Below are 19,784 nucleotides of genomic sequence, written 5' to 3' on the forward strand. Positions count from 1 at the left end.
ATCGTTGAATCAATTAATATAGTGTAGTATTTTATTAGCATGGGATTACTGAAAGCAAATATGTACATTTTGCTTGAAGTGTAAGGTATACTAATTTTACTACATGTTAGGGGTGTAACACAAAGCTACATATGTCTCCCTATCGGTTTGTCACAGAAATATCTGTATTAGTATCTGAATCCAAATTTGTACCGGGAGTGGACATGGCTTATACCTGGTGTTGTTAGAAATTGTCTAGTCTGCTTCATTTTCTGTTTTTACTGCCATTTGTACTCCTCATTCATATATCTATAAGTTTAGCCTCCAACAAAATAGCATAATATTTTAACAATGTACCTGGATTAATCAAATAATAAGACACTCCCCTCCAGCAAGAGGCTGCAATCTATCGAGACCAAAACTTCACACCACAACAGTTTCTTCCCGACTGCAGCTGGCCTCATCAACAAGGCCCGGGACCACTACCAACACTGACTCTCATCCCATCCATGGATTCTACACCTCATACTAATGTAAAATCTTGTTATTTGCACATCTGTGAACACATCCACACCTGACATGGTGCATTACAGTGATGCAGGTAAACAGTGTTACACCCACAAAAAACCCTGGTAAATCAGGGTTACAGACACTGGTCACGTACACGTTTTCACAATGAACAATTCACACCCGTGGGGATATGTTTTCCCTGGTTTGTAAGTGTGAAAGGGCTGTAGGTGTGTACAGGTATGCATATGCCGTACTTATAACTGACCTGTTGTACCAGTTGAAGAGGAGCCAGTTGACCCCCTCTAGTTGGTAGTCCCTGAGGCTGTTGCTATTCCTGTATTCTCTCGACTGCTCCCTCTTCTTCCACAGATTGGCTGGGGGCCGCTCCTAAGTGACAAATTTTATAATGAGAGTTCATACAGCAGTTTGGAAATTAATTGTGATTTTAAATTTGATATGAAAACATTTCTATGGAAGGCAAGGAAGTGATATATATACACTTATTAAAAGTAAGGCAAGATGAACTAAAAAGAAAAAAGGCATAAGAAGAAAAAATGAAATAACCTCTAATAAAAAACAAAATACTATTTTTACTTTTCCAGCTGAAACATCACTGCTCTTGAAGTAACGGACACAAGGTGTGTGTGTTTCTCTTAGGTTTCTTCACTTCGCTGTGTGTACATGAATCTCATGTTTGACTAATGATACCCATTAATTTTAGGACGCAATATGTTACATGCGTGTAGCATAAACAATTTCTTATCAACGATTCCACCTGAATCAAATAAAATAATACAAAAGAAACAGGAATTTTAAAAAGGGAAACTCCCTTATTAATTATTTCAAAATACCATCTAACTAAAATGGAAGGAGTCTCTGTCTGTCTGTCTGTCTGTCTGTCTGTCTGTCTGTCTGTCTGTCTGTCTGTCTGTCTGTCTGTCTGTCTGTCTGTCTGTCTGTCTGTCGATTTTCTCTACAACCATTCATCTGATCAACTTCACACTTGGCAGGTGTACGGCTGAGGACCCAAGGAAGTGCAGTGTCAACTGTGAAATTCTTTCGATGGGCAGTTCTCGAGAAAGCTGCAAGCAGCAATACCGGAGGCCAAGCAATTGGCCCATTCCAAACAGGCACATTTTGAACGGCCACTGCACTAGTACCAGCAATTCTAAATCCTACACCATCAACAAAACAAAATATATACAGTATGAGAGCAACAGGGTAAAATGGAAATATGGTGATAAGTAAGGAATGTAGGTGGGCATGGCTCACCATCCTGCATGAGTCCGGCTTGGCTGCCTGCAGCTGCTCAAACTCTTCAATCTTGCTCTGATCTACGTCGTCCTTCAGCTCCCAGGTGCTGTCCTCATAAGGTAAAGAGCACCACTTCACCAGGTAGTACACCACCTCCTGCAGCAGGCAGAGGAGAATTAGCGCTGAGAAAGACTAGAGCGAGGCCAAGCTCTGCTTTTATAATATTAACAAAGGCTGCGAGGAAGCCTATTAGGATGGCCTTGGGCACTTCTGAAATACAAAGACATCGCTAGAGTGGAGAATATAACTCAAAGGAACAAAACCACCAAAAAACTGAAAAAGAGTAAAACATGTTCAGACACATAAATACACACACTACAAACGGATATGATTACCAAATGAAAAAGCATTAGGTTTACCTCCCCTGTGTCTTTGTCCTCACAATATGACACCTCCAGCACTCTGTCCACCTCTACGTAGTCAGGGTTAAAGGGGTCCTCTTCCATCTGAGAGAGATGGAAAGAAATGGAATGGATGGAAAAAAGAGAGAGAAAAAGAGATAATAAACCTGTGCCCACCCACCATCTGGAGTCTGAGAAAAGCATCACTACTTTATCGACTGAGCAAGTAAAGAGATTCAAATATATGCACACAGATGTGCCTGCCCACACAAACAAACAAAAAATATATATATATTAAACGTCCACACATAAACATATCCTATTTTTATGCATGCACACATGTCCTAACAGACGCCAAATTAACACACACCTGCACATACCAAATGTCCACATACTATAAGTGTATCCACACAAAGACAGTATACAGTATGTCCACAAACACAAACACACAGCCTTACATCTGCGAAAAAGAGCGCCCTCTGTGCTTGTTTCATCTTGAAGCGTTTGATCTTCTGCTGAATCCTCTTGTCTTTCTCCAGCTGCTGCTCTGTAGCCCACTCACAGTGTAGGTAGGAGCTGACACCCGCACACACACACACACACGCACGCACAGCAAAACACACACAAATACACGATCAGACCAGGGTGAGAAACCTTGAAAAACACCCTCTAAATATCATTTGGGGCAACTGCTGAGGCCACCAGGTGTGATCACAGATTGCAGATGTGATCATAGAGGCTTTAACTGACATGTTGTTCACACAGTTGCTGAACTATATAAAATCAAATATGACATTCCATCCTTTTCATCATCGGCCTGAAAAAGTAATGAATGTGATCTGGCTGATGACAGATTATCCGTCATGTGAAAAGAAATTATTTCTCTGGGAGGCTGAGGCAGTAAACCTGTTTCATAAATCCTGATTCTCCATACTCTCAAATTGATAATTTGCTGTGGGAAGGAGCTAGAATTATTAATAATGTCCCTGAGTTAGAAGAAGAAAAATGAAATCACTGTTGCAAAATGTGATGATAACATACATGATACTGATACATCGTTCTGTGATACTGAAAGATGTCCCAAGGACGCCTGAGATGCCTGTGTGCTTGTGAGATTGCAGAGTCCTTATTCAGCATCCTTTCATAAAGGACATCTGTATATTTTATAAATGTAGTTCATCCAATTTTAATCACTGCTGGAAAAATATTCAAAAAAGAGAAATAATAATTCCAATATTTCTGTTCTGTGTAATTCATAAAAATAGTTGCTAACTTGAACTAACTTGTAACTGAACGATGTACTTACTAGTTTTTGTATTTTACAAAAAACTCCTCCACTTCCACCACCACTCCTGGAGAGACCTGCAGAGGTTTAAAGTAAAAGAGGAATATAATAATTAGAGACAAATTCAAGATATAAATACCATGTAAAATAACATACTGACAAAGTTTATATATCTGGAAAAATAATTGCAATCATGACTGTGTAGCTACTTTCTTTTACAAACACTAAAACCAGGAAACAACAATTATTACCTCCTTCTTGACGATACGAGAGGACATGATTTTGTCAACAACAGCAGCATCCTCCTCACTAGGATTTTCCTACAAAGGCAGTGAAAATGAAACATTTAATGTCAAGTGCTATTAAATGGTCTCCCAGAGCAGAAATCTGCATTAACTTCAGGACATTTCATAATACAAAAACTCAATTGTTCACGACAACAGCGTAAAACTGCACAGTCTGTTCATGATGTTGCTCATCTGTGGCTTCTCCCTTTTCATTCCTAGTTTTTTGTTTTGTTTTTCACAGTTTTTTTTTCTTATCTCAATCAAGGATCAAAGGTTCGAGGCTGTCTTGTGTTGTATGGATTGTGAAGCCATCTGGTAAATTTGTGATTTTGGAATATATAAATAATTGAGTTGAGGGTACAGAGTTGCCTACTCCAGCACTGCTTCCACCTGTGCAGAGAAACAAATGTATGACTGATTTAGACAACAAAAACTAGGATGGAGCTTTCAAACAATATATTTCTTGGAAATTGTTGTTGAGCTCAGCCATCGTCATATTACTTCCATCCCAATTTCTCTGCTGTTGCAGCTAAATTATTAAAAATAAGCACTGAATATGTATTTTCCCCTCTTGGTACAGCCATACTGCAGGGGTCCTGGTTTGTACGTCACAATGTGGTGATGAAAAGAACAGGCTGTGCTGCAGTTCACTCATCATTTAGTCCTGTTGGTTCTTCCACGAAATGTGTTTTTGTTTTTCCATATGTAGAGAAGTTCCTTTTCAATATTTCCATGAATCATTGCCACAAAAGAACAATCCATTGCATGAATAACTGTTTATAAGCCAACAAACATTTGTCTCATTAATTGATGTGATTCATCAGTAATGGAAATAATTTTGCTCTTTTTAGCTACCACAGAGAAGCAACTACTTACTACAAAGAGTTGAACAGCAGGCTGCTTGGATGCTGCAGTGTTGGTTTTCTTGGCTTTGACAATAACCTTGACTTCCTCATCTGACAGCCTGGCCTCCAGCTCTTCAGCATACTTCTTCCTTTTCACCTGGCGATTAGATCGCCTCTTCTAGAAAACCAGGGGACATGGAGGGAGAAGTTCACAGAATATTCAGCTGTTTCTTCATTACTTCATATGATAACAAACAAAAAAACTTAAGGTTTAGGATAAAAGGTTCATTGTCTTCCAGATGTAGTTATAGAAAATAAACCGCTATGATCTAAGAATTACATTAGTTTTAATGTCTTAAAATGTCTAAGCTGGCTCCCTTAAGGAAGTCTGAAATCAGGGCAGGTTTGATCTGGACTGAGAAGATGTTGATGCTGCTGGGACCACTGATCTGACCGTCATCATCGTCGTCATCATCATCTTAAACATGTACAGTACTCTGGTGCATGCAGCATTATATAGATGAATATTCTGTACTGACCTACTGTGTATCAGCAAAAGCTCCAATGTTACACTGTTCATTTAAGTGGTAAGCTTAAATCATCAAGTTTATATCTGAAGTATTTTATGTCATCATTTTTTTTCAATACTTTTCATTCTACTAATAATATAAACATACAAAACATAATTCATGTTTTTAATATGTGTCACTTAAAACAATGGCCTCTGATTAATTCAAATGCCGAAAGAATCAACAAATCATATGGATGAAAACTCATAAGTTGAAATCTTCATCAGGAAATTACAGGCAGCACAGTACACAATGTTCCCTCAATCATGACTCATGACAGATTTATTATCAAGGTTCTCAGTGTGAGACTACTTCCTGCTTAGCTTACGCTTAGATAAGTTAAATTATCTCCTGTGCTACTTCTGCAGCTTGCCCCAACCAATGCTGGATTTCTAAGGCCAATATCAATATTTGGGAGTCAGATAACAATATATAAGCTGATAGTCATTTTTTTTGATAGATGCATAACACAAAAAATCTTAATAATGATCCCTTAGAATTTTTTTTTTTATTATTGTGATCAATAATGTACACAACAAGTAGGAATTGTACAAAATAAAAAATAAACCCCTCTGCTGTCTGGTGGAAAAACTATAAGTGACCTCAAACCTATTCATTCATTCATTCATTTCCTATTCATTTCTGTACAGCAATTTCTTAAATTACATATCAGCTGACATACACACCAACAGGTTATATCTGCAATAAGCTGATATTGGCCTGGACAACTTATTGGTCATAGCAGAAGTCACAGAAACAATGTGCAGACGCTGTGGTAAAGGTAATGCTACTGAATCAATAGTACTGATCAAACCTTTAAATCATATAAAGATCTGAACTCTCTCATTGTCCTTTTTTAAAAATTGTCACTAGCTATGTCATTTTATTAACATGATGTCAAATGTTTAGAAAATTACAATAGGATAACTGTTCTGTAGGGTTGTAGTCAACCAAAGAAAATCTTGGTCGACTAAAATCGTACATAATCTTCAACTAATCGATTAGTCGCGGGGGGGTGGGGGATGTAACAGGCACAGAGTGCACAGTGAACTCAGCACACAGCCAAACATTTCTCTGTTCTCTATTTCGCGTCTTCAGGTTAAGCTAATCAATTGTTGCTAACCCTCTTCACTTTTCCAGCATTTAAGGAAACAACAGACGTAACTTTTTAGCATTTATTAACTGACACACTGTAGTCTGTGCTGTACATTTACTGCCAGACTGACAACTTACTACTAACCTTTTCCTCTGCTCTGCTCGCATCCACCGTCACTTCTCTGCCACTCACTCTTTCCTACTCGCTACGCAAACAAGCAAGCAATGCCCTATTCCTAAACACTACCAATAGTTTCCTTGGTAACGACACAGACGTAGACTCACGTACCAAACAGCGCTGTACAGAGGTTCCCAAACGCTGTTGATTTCTGAATTAATGGATATTTGACGTTATTTTTGGCATTAAAACATTTTTTTTTGGCCTGGTGGGGTTCTTGTTGTGATAATTATAGGAGAAACACTGATTCAGTAAATGTTCAGTAAACGCTCAGTAAACGTTGAGTACAGTTAGACCCAGCAGTCTCCATTAGTTGGGTTGAGTTCAAAGTTGTGAAAACAACGGGGGTGTTTTGAATACACCTCACAGGTAATTTGTTAGTCTGTCCCTCCCGCCGCAGGAAATAATGGATTACTCCTGGAAAGCTATTGATGTAGCACTTTTCTCCTTATGAAAATACCACGGAGATTATTCGACCAATGAGAATTTAGTCAGACAAGAGCATATCGACCAACTAATCGACTAGTCGACCAGCAGACTACAGCCCTACTGTCCTGTCTACATTCAAGTATATTTCTTCCAACACTACTGCACCAATAGTCCCTATATTATATTTCTTGTTACTGGACAAAAACATGCATCACAAAAAAAAGATATTTTTAAAATTACTTAACATTTTCGTCACACTAACCCACATTGAAAATGACAACATGACAACAACCATAACCCATGAATGACATTTCAATAAACCAAGCAAGAGATCCAGAAGAACAGTACACTCCATAGAACACCACAAAAAAGGATTTAAAGGGTATCCAGCTTCTTTCTATTCCTTCCTGTCAAGCCTTTATAATTATCATATGCGTGGGCTGCTGTATCCTGCATAAATACATGAGCCCCTCCTAATGATAATATGTAGTTAATTAGGAATAAATGCCACTGAGCCAAAGTTAATTAGGTGTGCAATATAATATCCCCATGGAGATATACCCTCACATCCCCAAACCCAAGCTGACCAGAAGCCGCAAAGTCAAACTTGCTACATGCCATGACACTAGGGCTGAACCCCTCAGGTGGCCATGCTTCTCTCCTAGCTGTCGGCCATGCTACTTTGACTTCTTTCACAGGATCATCCTAAATGAGTCATCAACAGACTGTTTTAATTAAGGCCAGGGGCGCCATTTAACGTAATTATATCATAGGCAACAGTCCGGATAGGACGCAAAAGTAGAGAAAGAGAGATGGTGGTGGTGCGGAGGAGAAGACAAAGTCACTAGTCATTCCCGCTCATTCAGACATGTCACTCTCTACATAGAAAATATCTGTCATGATTTAGCAGTGAGCAAAAAAGCACATAAGACAGAAGTGTGTTTGGGATGCTAAATGGATGACAAACTCAGGTGTCACCTACTTTAATTGTTATTACTGACCAGGTCAGATTTCATATAGATGAAAACAGCCATAATATTGCTCTGGGTGTTTGATGTGGCAGTTGATCAACACCAGACAGCAGCTGTTCATGTTTTCATGTATATGAATAAGAGGTTTTGGCTTGATTTTAACAATTCCATAAACCTTTTTCTTCACAAGACCTTAAAACATTTTTACCTACAGTGACATAATCCCATATTCAATGATAAATTGAAATCTGATTGTCTTTTATCTTTAATTATCAAGCAACCGAGATGAGACTGCATTACATTTAAACATATTATGGATACAGTTTTACATAACAGAAATTATATTTCCTCTCCCTGGTAATTCACATGTAAAATTCAATTCACCCTATTTGAATACTACAATTATATATATATTTACACAACTCCTGTTTTATACTGTACATATTGGAGTATACCATTAGGATGTACGGACACCTTCTCCTGGCATTTTTTTCTTACAAAAATCTTAACTTAAGGTGAGATTGGTTGAAAATAGAAAGTGATATTGCTTACTCTTAAGAAAAAAAAAACTGAGATAATTTAATTTCTTCAGGTGTTATATTGTCAAACAAACAAATCCCTGGATGATTCTAATTTCACTAGCTGCTGTGGCAACAGAAAATGAGAAAAAACAGAAGTATTAAAATATAATTAAAATCCAACTAGAAGCTCACATTTCTTTTGAATTACAGTTTTTTAAACATATTGAACATCTAAATAAACATTAATGTCATCATCGGTTCTTCACATGTTTTTTTCTATTTGTTTTTATGTGCGTGTGAAAGTGCTATTGTTGATGCTTTGACCTAAATAATGCCTCCCTGCTGTCAGTCAACTCCATCGTCAACAGAGATAAGAATGTGTACTTGAGATAGCCACTCACTGCATGACCGCCACCTGAACCACAGAGTCAAGCCTCCTGGGCTCAATCCACAGCTGTGAAACCTTCCCTTCTGCTCATCAGCAGTGTGAACAGTCAGACAGACAACACCACTTCACTCACCGCCTTGTACCAGAATGGTAACAGATCATCAAAAAATCTCTTACACCCCTGATTAGTCTTTGTGACGGGTGCGTTGGTGGATCAGCCACATACTAAAAAGAAGGAGGGACATCTGCACTCTGTCTTCACTTGCTCAAGTAAGATACTTTAACATATACACATTTCAGTCAAAGACCTTCTTCAGGTATTGAATACCAGAAAAGGTAACAGAAACAGAGCCGGACTTTCCCTTTGTCTTCCTCTAGCAGAGGTATGTTTCCACAGATAATGACACCAAAACCACATCTGAATGAAGTGGGGAATTTAAACACAGCAAAACATATCTCAATTCTAACCTAAAATCTAAGTGTTATCTCAGTTTAGGATTAATTTGTGAAATTAAACAAAATAACTGTCAATGTACTGCATGTTTGTAAGTTTGTTGTGTTTATTTGTGAGTGTATGTATATATGATGAATCTTACCGAGTCGTCGTCTTTAGAAGTGTGTCGAGGTGGAGGGTCATCATCCGACTCCTCCTCTGAAGACGGTGGCTTTCTCTTCTTTTTCTTCCCAATCTTTATGACAATTTTCCTGAGGGAGGGAAAACAGAGTGTGAACACAATAAGACTAAGGCCAGAGTAATGAAATCCTGTATGTAAAGTTTACTGCAAGTATTGTGTGTTGACAAATGTCTTAAAGATGCTGCCCAGAGGTAACTGGTGACCACCTGAAGTATTTGAGGAGTATATGCATGAAATCAAATCTGCTTTGGGGGCTTGTTTGAACACAAATGAGATATATTTAACTTCCAGTGTTTGTGAACCTCACAAATAAAATCAGTGTCCATGTCAAAAGCTCTAAAATAGTGTGACAATGAAAAAATATCTTAAGTCTGGAGGAAAAAAAACAAACAAACAAACAAAAAAAACAGGATACAACAATGTGTTTACAAAATCAAATTCAACATACTGCATGTGGAAATGAACTTGTTCATGCGCTCAGCTATTCTGCATGTATGGATCGGGGGATAATGACTCAAAATAAGACACTTTTACAACAGTGTCCTGAATCATGTTCTCATCAATTTAGGCCTGAGGCCACAACCATGAAGGCAATTTTTAATGAACCGTGGCTGTGTGAATGTAAAGTAGCCCACCTACAGTAAGTGCATTTACTTCTCAACCACCATTTTTCAATTCAATTTAAATAAATAAATAAAATCAGAATAATTCTCAAGCATCACTGTGACAACGTGCTGCTTAAGAGAAGCGACAATGAAAGACATCAACCCTTTAAAATGTTGACACACTATTAACACAAAATCAGCAATTTTTGTAAAACCTTGTCATTGTAAAATTTAAGGTAAATAATAATATTAAATATAATTAGGAATTCTAGTATATAAATTATTGTAATAGCTGTTTCAGGTAAGTACAACTGGCATTTATTTCAAAATAGTCAGAACGTCAAGTTATTTTCACTGGTAGTAGTTTAGTGTAGGTTAGCTAAGGCTAAATATACATTTGAATAATTTAACTGCTTTTTAGTTGGCTAATAAGGAAACTGCTTGGATGAAAGTCTGTATGTACAGGATTAGAAGAGAGGAATGAGTCTGTGTTGTCAAAGCCATACACAGACGTTACAAAGAGGCTTACGTTGCGAGACAATGGCAGACAAACTAATAAGCATTGTGCTGTCAAAGTCAAACATGTCTTGCAGAAGACAGAGACATTCAAAAACCATTTGATCATTTGACGGTAGACTCCACTTACATAGCCCACTGTAGGTTTGCACCGGCGTGCAAGATGGAGAGGAACACGTGCTCATAGATTTACTTCCGTTCACTGCATTTGCAGCAGTAGCCTATATTCTATAAGAATCCATGACTGTGCAGTCGTCAGCATGAAGTTTTTACCCCAACATACATACAACAACAGATTGGGAGGCACTTGAAGGATAGAAGGAAATGCTTTCACATAAAAACACGCTCACAATAGGAGCTGCTGAGGTTTATGGACTTAGGAATTCTGTGCTTTGCTAAAGCTCCTACTTTGTCGACAGATTCACACCAACATTATTTGCTCATAATTTGGCCAAACTTTTGCACATTAAGCTGCCATTGCTACTTTGTGAGTGATAAAATTCCTATCATGGCTTTATGTACAATTGTAGTGCAAAGACAGACTGCTGGGGTGTTTTGGATATCAGGAGCCTACATAGCAGCAGATTTCACAATGAATAAACACAAGCTTCTACTTTTCACCAGTGCCTCATCCTCTAACTCCCTCTTCTCTCTCACACATATTCACATATTATTTCTGTGACCTTTCCCCATATATTCTCTCACCACATATGCGCACACTTCCTATCCTGCGTCTCTCCACACGTATTATCTCTTGCAAGCCACAGGCGCCAAATCTCTGGCTTGGTGTGATGTTAATGGGAAAAAAAAAACACTGCTATCATGCAGACACACAGCATCTTCCCTCTCTGACTCAACAACACACTTTCATGCACAACAAACCCACCCCCGCCTTTCCACAACGGCAAACATGCTCCATACTTCACACAAAAACACACACATACACACACACAAGATCAAAAGCCCCTTTTATACAGAGATCCTGCAATATTGTCGTAAAGACCCGTCATTATGCCGGCTTTGCTTTTTTTTTTACACTGAGCCAAACAAAGCCGGCATAATGCCGCCCCCGTGTGTGATTTTAGATAATGTGCCAGCTTTCCAGAATCAGAAGGGTGACATGTAACACAACAGCGTCGGCGTCTTATGTGTGTAGTCCTGCCATGCCGGCTGTCCCTTTTACACAGACGTCGATCCAGCAATGTGACCACCTCCGCTACCGGCGGCTTAATGGCGGAAGAACAATGCCCCCCCCCCCGTTCTGTGTTCGTACCTTTTATACAGAACGGTGAGGCGGAATAATGGCGCAACATTCCCGCCTTGAACGGACTGTGTAAAAGGTCTATAGTATATGCAGGCCAACCCAGAGAGACTATTGCATGAGCAGGTATGTCTCTAGTGAGTATAGTGTGCTTGGGTCCCTGGAGGCTTGTTCATGAGATTACTTTGGAGACTCATATCAAGTGTGAACAAAGATTCCCACACTAACCCAATACCTTCTGCTGTTAGCCAGCAAGTCAGTTCTTCAGACACCAAGCAGGCCCTCTATTTGGTGTCTAAAGGTCAGACACTACTACTTAGTGTCTGACAGGAAGTCAGCCTGCTGTACAAAAACTTGTTGAGACAGCAAATCAGCTCATCAAACAAATCAACCTGGTTATTTTTTACTGTTTCTACTTCCTAATTTTAAAATTAAATATAAAATTTAAATATAAAAAAAGTATTTTTAAATCCAGCTTTAGTTCAGCTTTCAAGTCCAGCAATTGTGGTGATTGGCTCTCCAGTCAATCCAGAGATGAAGAACGTTAATGGCCCTGTAGTTTTAGTCTGCATGCACCCCGAGCACAAGTGCCAAAGGACATGTAAGCAGAACAGAGACCCACACAATACAAAAATCTGGAACAGTCTGTACATTTTTATCGCAACTCTACAGGTTTCTGTAAAATACAAACATTTTCTAAAAAAAAGTTGACTTTTTCAGACTCGATAAGCTGGTCTAGCTAATCAGTTATCACATTAGCAGCAACACCTGGCCAACAGAGGTTAGGGTTAGTAAACCCTAAAAAGCCTAACTGAGAAAAAAAACATAGCAAGCTGATACAGACTATGTGATAATCTCTATTAAAGACATTTCTGGACAAACAAACGCTCAAATGCCTACAGTACTGTACTAGGTGGCCACGTAAAGAGGGAAACAGCAGATTCTTCCAGCAGCATGATGCTAAAGAACTGTCCCTTCTTTCTGGAATCCCTACCCCCTCTGGATGATATTACATTTCACAAATCCTCTTGACAATGACAATTTATGGTTGCCATGCAACATGCCCTTGGGAGTGTATTTGGCAATGTGGGCGGCAATGTTCATGGTGACATCACTTCCTGTGAAAAACAACACCAGTACATGTCCACTGACACTATGAATGGCTGACAAATGTGCCAAGTCAGTGTGACACAATGAAAAAGAAAAAAATTAACCAGCTGTGACACCCAGAAGAATAGAAAGAAAAACATTATAAAGCAGCTGAATGGGACAGAACACAATGTTCTTCCTCGACCAAATAAAAGCTGGCTAGGATAAGGGCCTTGCAGAATAACAGTGTCACATCACCAGGCAGCAGCTCAGCAGCTAACAGCATACAACAGGGCTAAAGCATCTCTCTGATCCACATATGGGTAAACTTGAACTGTGAAATGAGATATTTGAGGGCTGTGAAATCATCATTTGAGCCAGTACAGACAGAAAACATTGATAGCGAGGTGGCACCTTGGTAGTACCACTTACTGTATTGTAAGTATGGCATTCACAAGGGCAACATGGCAAAGTGAGGGCTTGATATGATGAAAACTATATTTCCACACAGAGACAGAGAGAGAGAGAGAGAGAGACAGAGAGAGAGACAGAGAGAGAGAGACAGAGAGAGAGAGACCAAACACCAAACCAAACACCAAAAGCGAAAGCCACATCTTAGTAATGGTTACAGCCTGTTCCACCCTGCTGTGGACCACCCAGGGGTTTACTAACACCAGTGCATGCACGCCCTTTGACTCAATCGCTGCCCGACAAGCTGACATATATTAACCCAAATGACAGGGAGGAAGCTCAAATCAGTGTCTTACTGAGAAAAAGAAGCCTGAAAGCAGTCGGTTTTACTCTTCAGGGGCAAGTTTGAGTCTATCTGATGCAATGAACTACACATAGTTCATTTGCATAGACAGTTCTTTTCATAGAAAGAAAGAAGTGTCTATGCAGAAAGTTCTTTCTTTGAAAGAGGCTAACACCCTGTACAAGCTCATAGCCATATATTCCCAAAATCTAACATGTCTTGCAAGAAAATAAACAAATTTACTGGTTGAATGATGCATAACAAACTAACCCGGGTCACTGACTTCAAGAATTCAGTTTCTTTCTTTTCTACACTGTTCACTTGCAGAAGAAGAAGAACAAATGAAACTCTGTAGAAATCAATTAAAATTAAAATTAAAAAATGTCTAAATATATCTGAAGAATTACAGTAAGACAGTATACTCAGGGTTAATCATGGGCTAACTGCAACACATTCAGGGCCTCAAATGTTTTGCAATATACTTTGACAAAGAGATACACACATGCAAAGTTTCATGTTACTCAGTATTTCACCTCACACAGTCCGCAGTGCAATCTGCTCCTCACAACAGTGAGGGGTACGTTCCATTTAGTCTCTTCTTCAGGATGGTTATTTTATGAAAGTCTGCTTTAAAAAAATGATTGTGGGCACATTAAGGCATGTGAGCAAATGTCAAAGCAAGAAACTATGTGAACAACTCCCACTTAATTCATATTGAACCACAATAATACAAAAAAAAAAGTCAATCTTTCGTCTTCTGCTAAAGCACAGTATAAAGAAAGTGTGGCATATGAATCCTCTTCATTTCAAAAATGTAAATGTGTAAAAATTTTAAAACAAATGTTATACAACTGTGAGCTGGTGCGCTATTAAACTATGATTAATAATCAACTAGAAATAGTGGAAGAGTAGCCCTACTTTTAAACCCTAACAACAGCACTGGTGGATTATATGTCATTAAGATATTTCTTCAGGCTGAGCTGGACTTGTTTTTGAGAAAAATATCTAAAAAACTACTCCTAAATTACTCACGATGATCCAAAACTTTTCATCTTTATGACTGAGGCTAACTTTAGTTGTATTTTATGACCGTTGCTTTATTCTGACTTAAGGAGGCAATGAAGTGATTGATTTTCTATAATTCAAACAGGAAATAACAATAGGAGATTGGAGTGATGACAGCACTTATGTATGAGAGGGAAGCTGTGCTTGATTTATGTTTTATTATTTTGAAACAAGAAATAAAACAAACATTTAATTTCAAAATCTGTACTTTCAAATTATATTTCATTTAATTTTCTCCTTTTTTTTACATGTCATTACTTAAATTATTTCTTCATTAAAAATGTCCTGATGCAGACACAAAACTAATATCTTATTGTATGAAAAAGAAAAATCCCCTTAGTAACAGACACTGAAATAAACATCTTTCAGTTCTAACTCCTCCTGATACCTTCATCCTCTGAGAACTATCTTATCTAATTTCACAACTGCACACCACCTTGTTTCACATTTACACATTTAGCTGCATTTCCACCTGCATGGCACCGGCTGCTACTACTGAAAGAGGAAAAGGTGATTTATTTGCCTCCTCATCAGCATTTAAAGAGGCCATCCAGACATAAGCTTGCATCTCTAATTAGACTACAGCTGCCCCTGATCTGACATTAGAGTGATCCCTGATGATAGGCTACCAGTAGCTCTTTCCTGAGAGTGATAGGCTAGTTGCTGTTCAAGGCTTGCTTGGCTCCCATCCTCCTATTGTGCCAAATAACCTCCATCCCTTGTCCCCCCAGTGTTGTACTGCCCTACTTGGCATGCTGCCACTGGGAGTGTATGTGTGAGGGTTTGATTTTAATAGAATCGAGATATGATAGTGCTCTGCAGGCCAAGACCATGATGTGCTGCTTAAGCATCGCAGAAAGGCCTTCTCCCTTAAAGATGATCTACCTCAGAAATTTGGATCGTGTGGGACTGACTCATCTTTGAAACTGCTGTTAAGTGTACTGTGTGTGTCTCTCATCCTGAGGGGCTTATTGAGACAGTAGTGCTGGTCCTTGTCAGGAAATCCCCCTTCTTATGAATGGAAGGCTATAATCTCAGTGCCACACAGCAGCATACAACTGGAAACAGTAGTAACAGCACAATCCAGCCCCCTCTCAAAGACAAATACTGTATCAGCGCAGTGCACATGGCCACACAGGGGATTTCTGCTTTATTCAGCAAACATTTAAAAAATTAGGCAACGCTCTCACACATACACATACATTTGCATGACTTTCTACACAAAGACATGCAACACAAGCCCACAAACATGTTTATATATCACACACAAGCACACATGTGAACATGCACACACGCGCACCCTGCAAGGGATTAACTAGGAAAACAATTAAAAAACAGCTTTGGCTTTTCCTAATGAAAAACTGGGGGAAAAGAGATTAGATTAGCTTGCAGGCGAGCACTGAAATATGAACAGCTATATGCTATGGTATATAGGCTAGACTTAAACCTCCATTTTCTATCATGTAATTGATCTCACGAGCACCATTTTGTTTGATATTTCCCTGCTACCCTGCTGCTTTGTAGTATCAGCATATTTAGAACATGCCTGCTCACAGGAAACATTAGATCCACAGCTCTGAGCATGCTGGAAGAACCACATTTATATTAGGAAAAAAAATGTAAAGGAGAAGGGGGAGGGAGAAACAAAAAAGGGAATGAGCGGCACAGTGCTTTCATCTGATGATTATATTAGGTTATTTTTCAGCAGGTAGGCTGCCTAGAAAAGCTAATTCCAGCCTGCAGAGAGCTGTGATCAGTCAAGCCTGGCCTGTACAATAACCCTTGCCTCACCAAAGGGATCATCTTGTCATACACAAGATGTGCCTTGTAGAGCAGTTTCACACCACAACTACAATCTACCAATGTATTTGTTTAAAACGTTAAATGAAAGATTATTTTGTTATGCCCGACATAAATTATTGTCTGCTAGAAATTAAAATGCGGTCTCTAGTTTTTCAAAACCATTATTATCTGATGATTATCTGTAAACCCTTGAAATTTATATTGATATTTGTAATACCACTCTACCACAGACCAATGCTCAACACTGCAGTCTCTCTTTTAATATAAAGGAAACTTGTAACCTTGTAAAGAAATTTCCTTGATGTCAAGGCACAATAGTAAAGAAAGATCACTGACAAAAACATAACATTTATCTTGTTCATGTTCCTACTCCACCTGCCACAGCGGCTGGTGCATCCATATTTTAAATCAGCTGCTTTCATTTATGTTCATCATTAGTGAAACAGATTTTACATATGATGATATGACCCCTAATTCACTTTGCAAGCAGCCTGAACAGTAAACTAGCCAAGTAATCTAGAAGGCTCTTAATACCATTTAAATGGAATTAATGATTCTAGTAGAAACCAAGGTGGTCATGACAGTGTAGTGGTCTCAGAGAAACAGACCCTTAACTACACAGACAATTAGGATAATAGTCTTATCTCAGGCCCCATTCCCTGCTTAAAGAACAGTCAAATACAATGGAAGAGAGAGCCAACGCTCAAACCCCAAACACACACAAGCTTTCTGAAGACAAAATTGCACACATCCTCGACAGAGCAGAGGCTGAAGTAATGACTTTAGTGGAAGGTTAGTATCGCTGGAGCTGAGATGCATTAATATTTCATGGGGAGACCCTGGGTGGTGCATGCATACGAACAGGACTCTCCTCCGGTATGAATCTTTCCCCGGAGCCTCTTGTCAACATGTACGCAAGCTGTCTCTATCACCCCACATTAGCAACAACTATCCCTCTCTATAGGTGTGTAGACACATGCACCAATGGAAAAAGAGTAAAAACATTTTCACCTGATCAAGATCCAACTTGGATCGAAACATTGTCCGTTTCAATTAAAATTTATTCAAACTGCGGCTTTGGATTAAGTGTGCAGTCGTTCTTCTTTCCCCATCGGTGCTGTCTTTTAATAGCACTGCACCTACGTGATGTGTGTTGTAATTGCAACTGCTTCTGTGTAGACACATACATAAAAGCAAACACCAGGTTTCACTGCATTTGGTGGTTCAGGCCAACCCCACAGAAGTCAGTGCATTGCCACCACTCCATCCACCACACAGAGGACATGGAGGTGCAGTCCAAGGTAGAGTTTGAAACACAAGTTGCAGCACACTCACGGCCTTAACGCAATTACACCAGCTCAAATCTTTTAGGACAATACATTTTTAAAACATGATTATCATTATGAATTCAAAACAACAGCAATTCCCTTTTGACTGAAGTGAGCTATTCTGAGACTTGTCACAGTTTTATTTGTTACACCTGTTATATCAAAGTCGTGTTGTATTACGGGTACAATGTTTGTTCCGCTAGCAAGCTTCCTCTTGTCTGTCTTGTGTCAACATGAACTCACTAGTACCAGTGTGAGATGTCTAATGATGTATGACTTGTGTCTAGTAAACCTCATTTCATTTACAGGTATTATCTACTTTTTTTCTTATTTTTATTTAAAATGAGACAATACTTTCTGATTATTGTAAATACAATATATTTGCCTACTTTTATTTTCTTAGCTTCTTAAATAAGTCCAAAGGCAAATGTTGATAAAGAGGAAGTATAATCAGGCCATTTGGAGTTCAGACCAAAACAGTTGTATTTATGTTTTAGTTTTCCTGTTTACATTACAATGCCATGAGCCTGTGACTGATCATGTTCTGACTTCTCATGATTCAAGGCCTAAACCTGCCTGCCTCAATCAAACTGGACATGCTGTTTTTGCCACTGTCCATTATGGAACACGACAGAAGGAGGTTTATTGATAAGTTAAGATAAACTCTCCACTTCTTAGTATCCATGTTACTCAGAGAGACCTTCATCAATACGTACAGCTCTTCAGAAAATCTGACGCAAATCTAATTAGTAGAAAGGTAAACACTCAATTAGCATGAATATTTGCCAACAAAGAATCTTCACACCTTAGATGAAATATTCACACATTCCCGCAAGCATCTTGTAATGAACAAACCGAGCTATACGTCACTGCAACACTGCACCAAGATCCTGTATATCTGGACTTCTTTTCTCAGTTCAAAACAACAAGACTAGGTCAAAACTTAGTATATGGCCAGACCGTGTATGAAACACTAGAGGAATTTTAATTTGAAACAAAGCCTTTTCATTTAAAATGGATACAGGAAGTGGTGGCATTCACCCGACCAATGGTGTAATTTCATCACTCAAGTCGCACAGCATTTGCCCGACTAATGGTGTAATCATGCATGTTTGATGTAATTGTGACAGTTCTGACTGGTCTGAGACTCGCTGAAGATAATGTGCGCCTATAGTCTGCGGTAACCTGCCCAGAATTACGCAGATCAGTCATCACAGCAAAAAGCCTTGCAGTACTACCTCTAACTCTACAAACTGAGAGCATTTTGTTGTATTGAGAAACTAAAATAAACAAATCACAAAAACCATTTCTCAAACAAGTATTAAAGGTAATGGCCTATATAGAATTTTCTGTAAGATTGAGCCAGTCTGTCATCTGACCTGAGTGAATTAGTTTGACGTTTCAAAATGGCTGGAATGCATGATGTAATGAGTGCTATAAAAAGGATGACTGAAACAATATTAGGCTCCATAAGCGGGCTATGCTGCATGCATCCTGATCTGATGCTCTTTCCTCATGTAGGCCAAGTATGGTTACACTGAATAAAAATGGGTTATACAGCTCATTACCTTGTAACAACAAGGATTGTTATCAGTGGTACTTTTGAACAACTGAATGTGGACCAACTGTCAACAGCTCCTCAAGACTAAGAAGTTTAAGATTGCATTTGATTAAATGCTGATGGTTTCATCAACTGTGTCTCCACGACAGTAAGGTGGTTAGGAGTGAAAAAGATCTGGGTCTGCACAGACAAACAAAGGTAGAGTTAAGCTTTCTGATCTCAAATGTGCTTTGCCTCAAAGTTAAACTACGTGATCAAACAGAGCTTTAATTAAATGATCAAAACTGAGCTTGATGTTACCAGATTAATAACTCTTTAGTTAATGGAAAAGCTAAGAGGCCTGAGTTTGTGCATCACCAGACAAATACATCCAACTTAAGCTGCACAGCTAGTGGGACACCATGGCCCATGCCTTCATCATCTCACTATTCTCCCAAATACTGCCATTCTTTACT

At 38.8% G+C, this 19,784-nt stretch overlaps 1 protein-coding gene across 7 annotated transcripts in view; it reads right to left on the reverse strand.

The window, feature by feature from the left end:
• The window catches only part of chd9 (chromodomain helicase DNA binding protein 9), a 76,355-nt gene that overhangs the window by 24,424 nt on the left and 32,147 nt on the right, over nucleotides 1-19,784 (reverse strand). For all 7 annotated transcript variants that reach the window (XM_042406278.1, XM_042406296.1, XM_042406291.1 and 4 more), the window contains 8 exons: nucleotides 9,309-9,417; nucleotides 4,593-4,739; nucleotides 3,681-3,749; nucleotides 3,451-3,506; nucleotides 2,603-2,720; nucleotides 2,163-2,249; nucleotides 1,762-1,899; nucleotides 755-876 (listed from right to left, as the gene is read on the reverse strand). In XM_042406278.1, the coding sequence (XP_042262212.1) occupies nucleotides 755-876; nucleotides 1,762-1,899; nucleotides 2,163-2,249; nucleotides 2,603-2,720; nucleotides 3,451-3,506; nucleotides 3,681-3,749; nucleotides 4,593-4,739; nucleotides 9,309-9,417 (846 nt within the window). The remainder of the gene's footprint in view (nucleotides 1-754; nucleotides 877-1,761; nucleotides 1,900-2,162; nucleotides 2,250-2,602; nucleotides 2,721-3,450; nucleotides 3,507-3,680; nucleotides 3,750-4,592; nucleotides 4,740-9,308; nucleotides 9,418-19,784) is intronic.

The sequence above is a fragment of the Thunnus maccoyii genome, chromosome 1, assembly GCF_910596095.1.
Source record: "Thunnus maccoyii chromosome 1, fThuMac1.1, whole genome shotgun sequence".
Lineage (NCBI taxonomy): Eukaryota > Metazoa > Chordata > Actinopteri > Scombriformes > Scombridae > Thunnus > Thunnus maccoyii.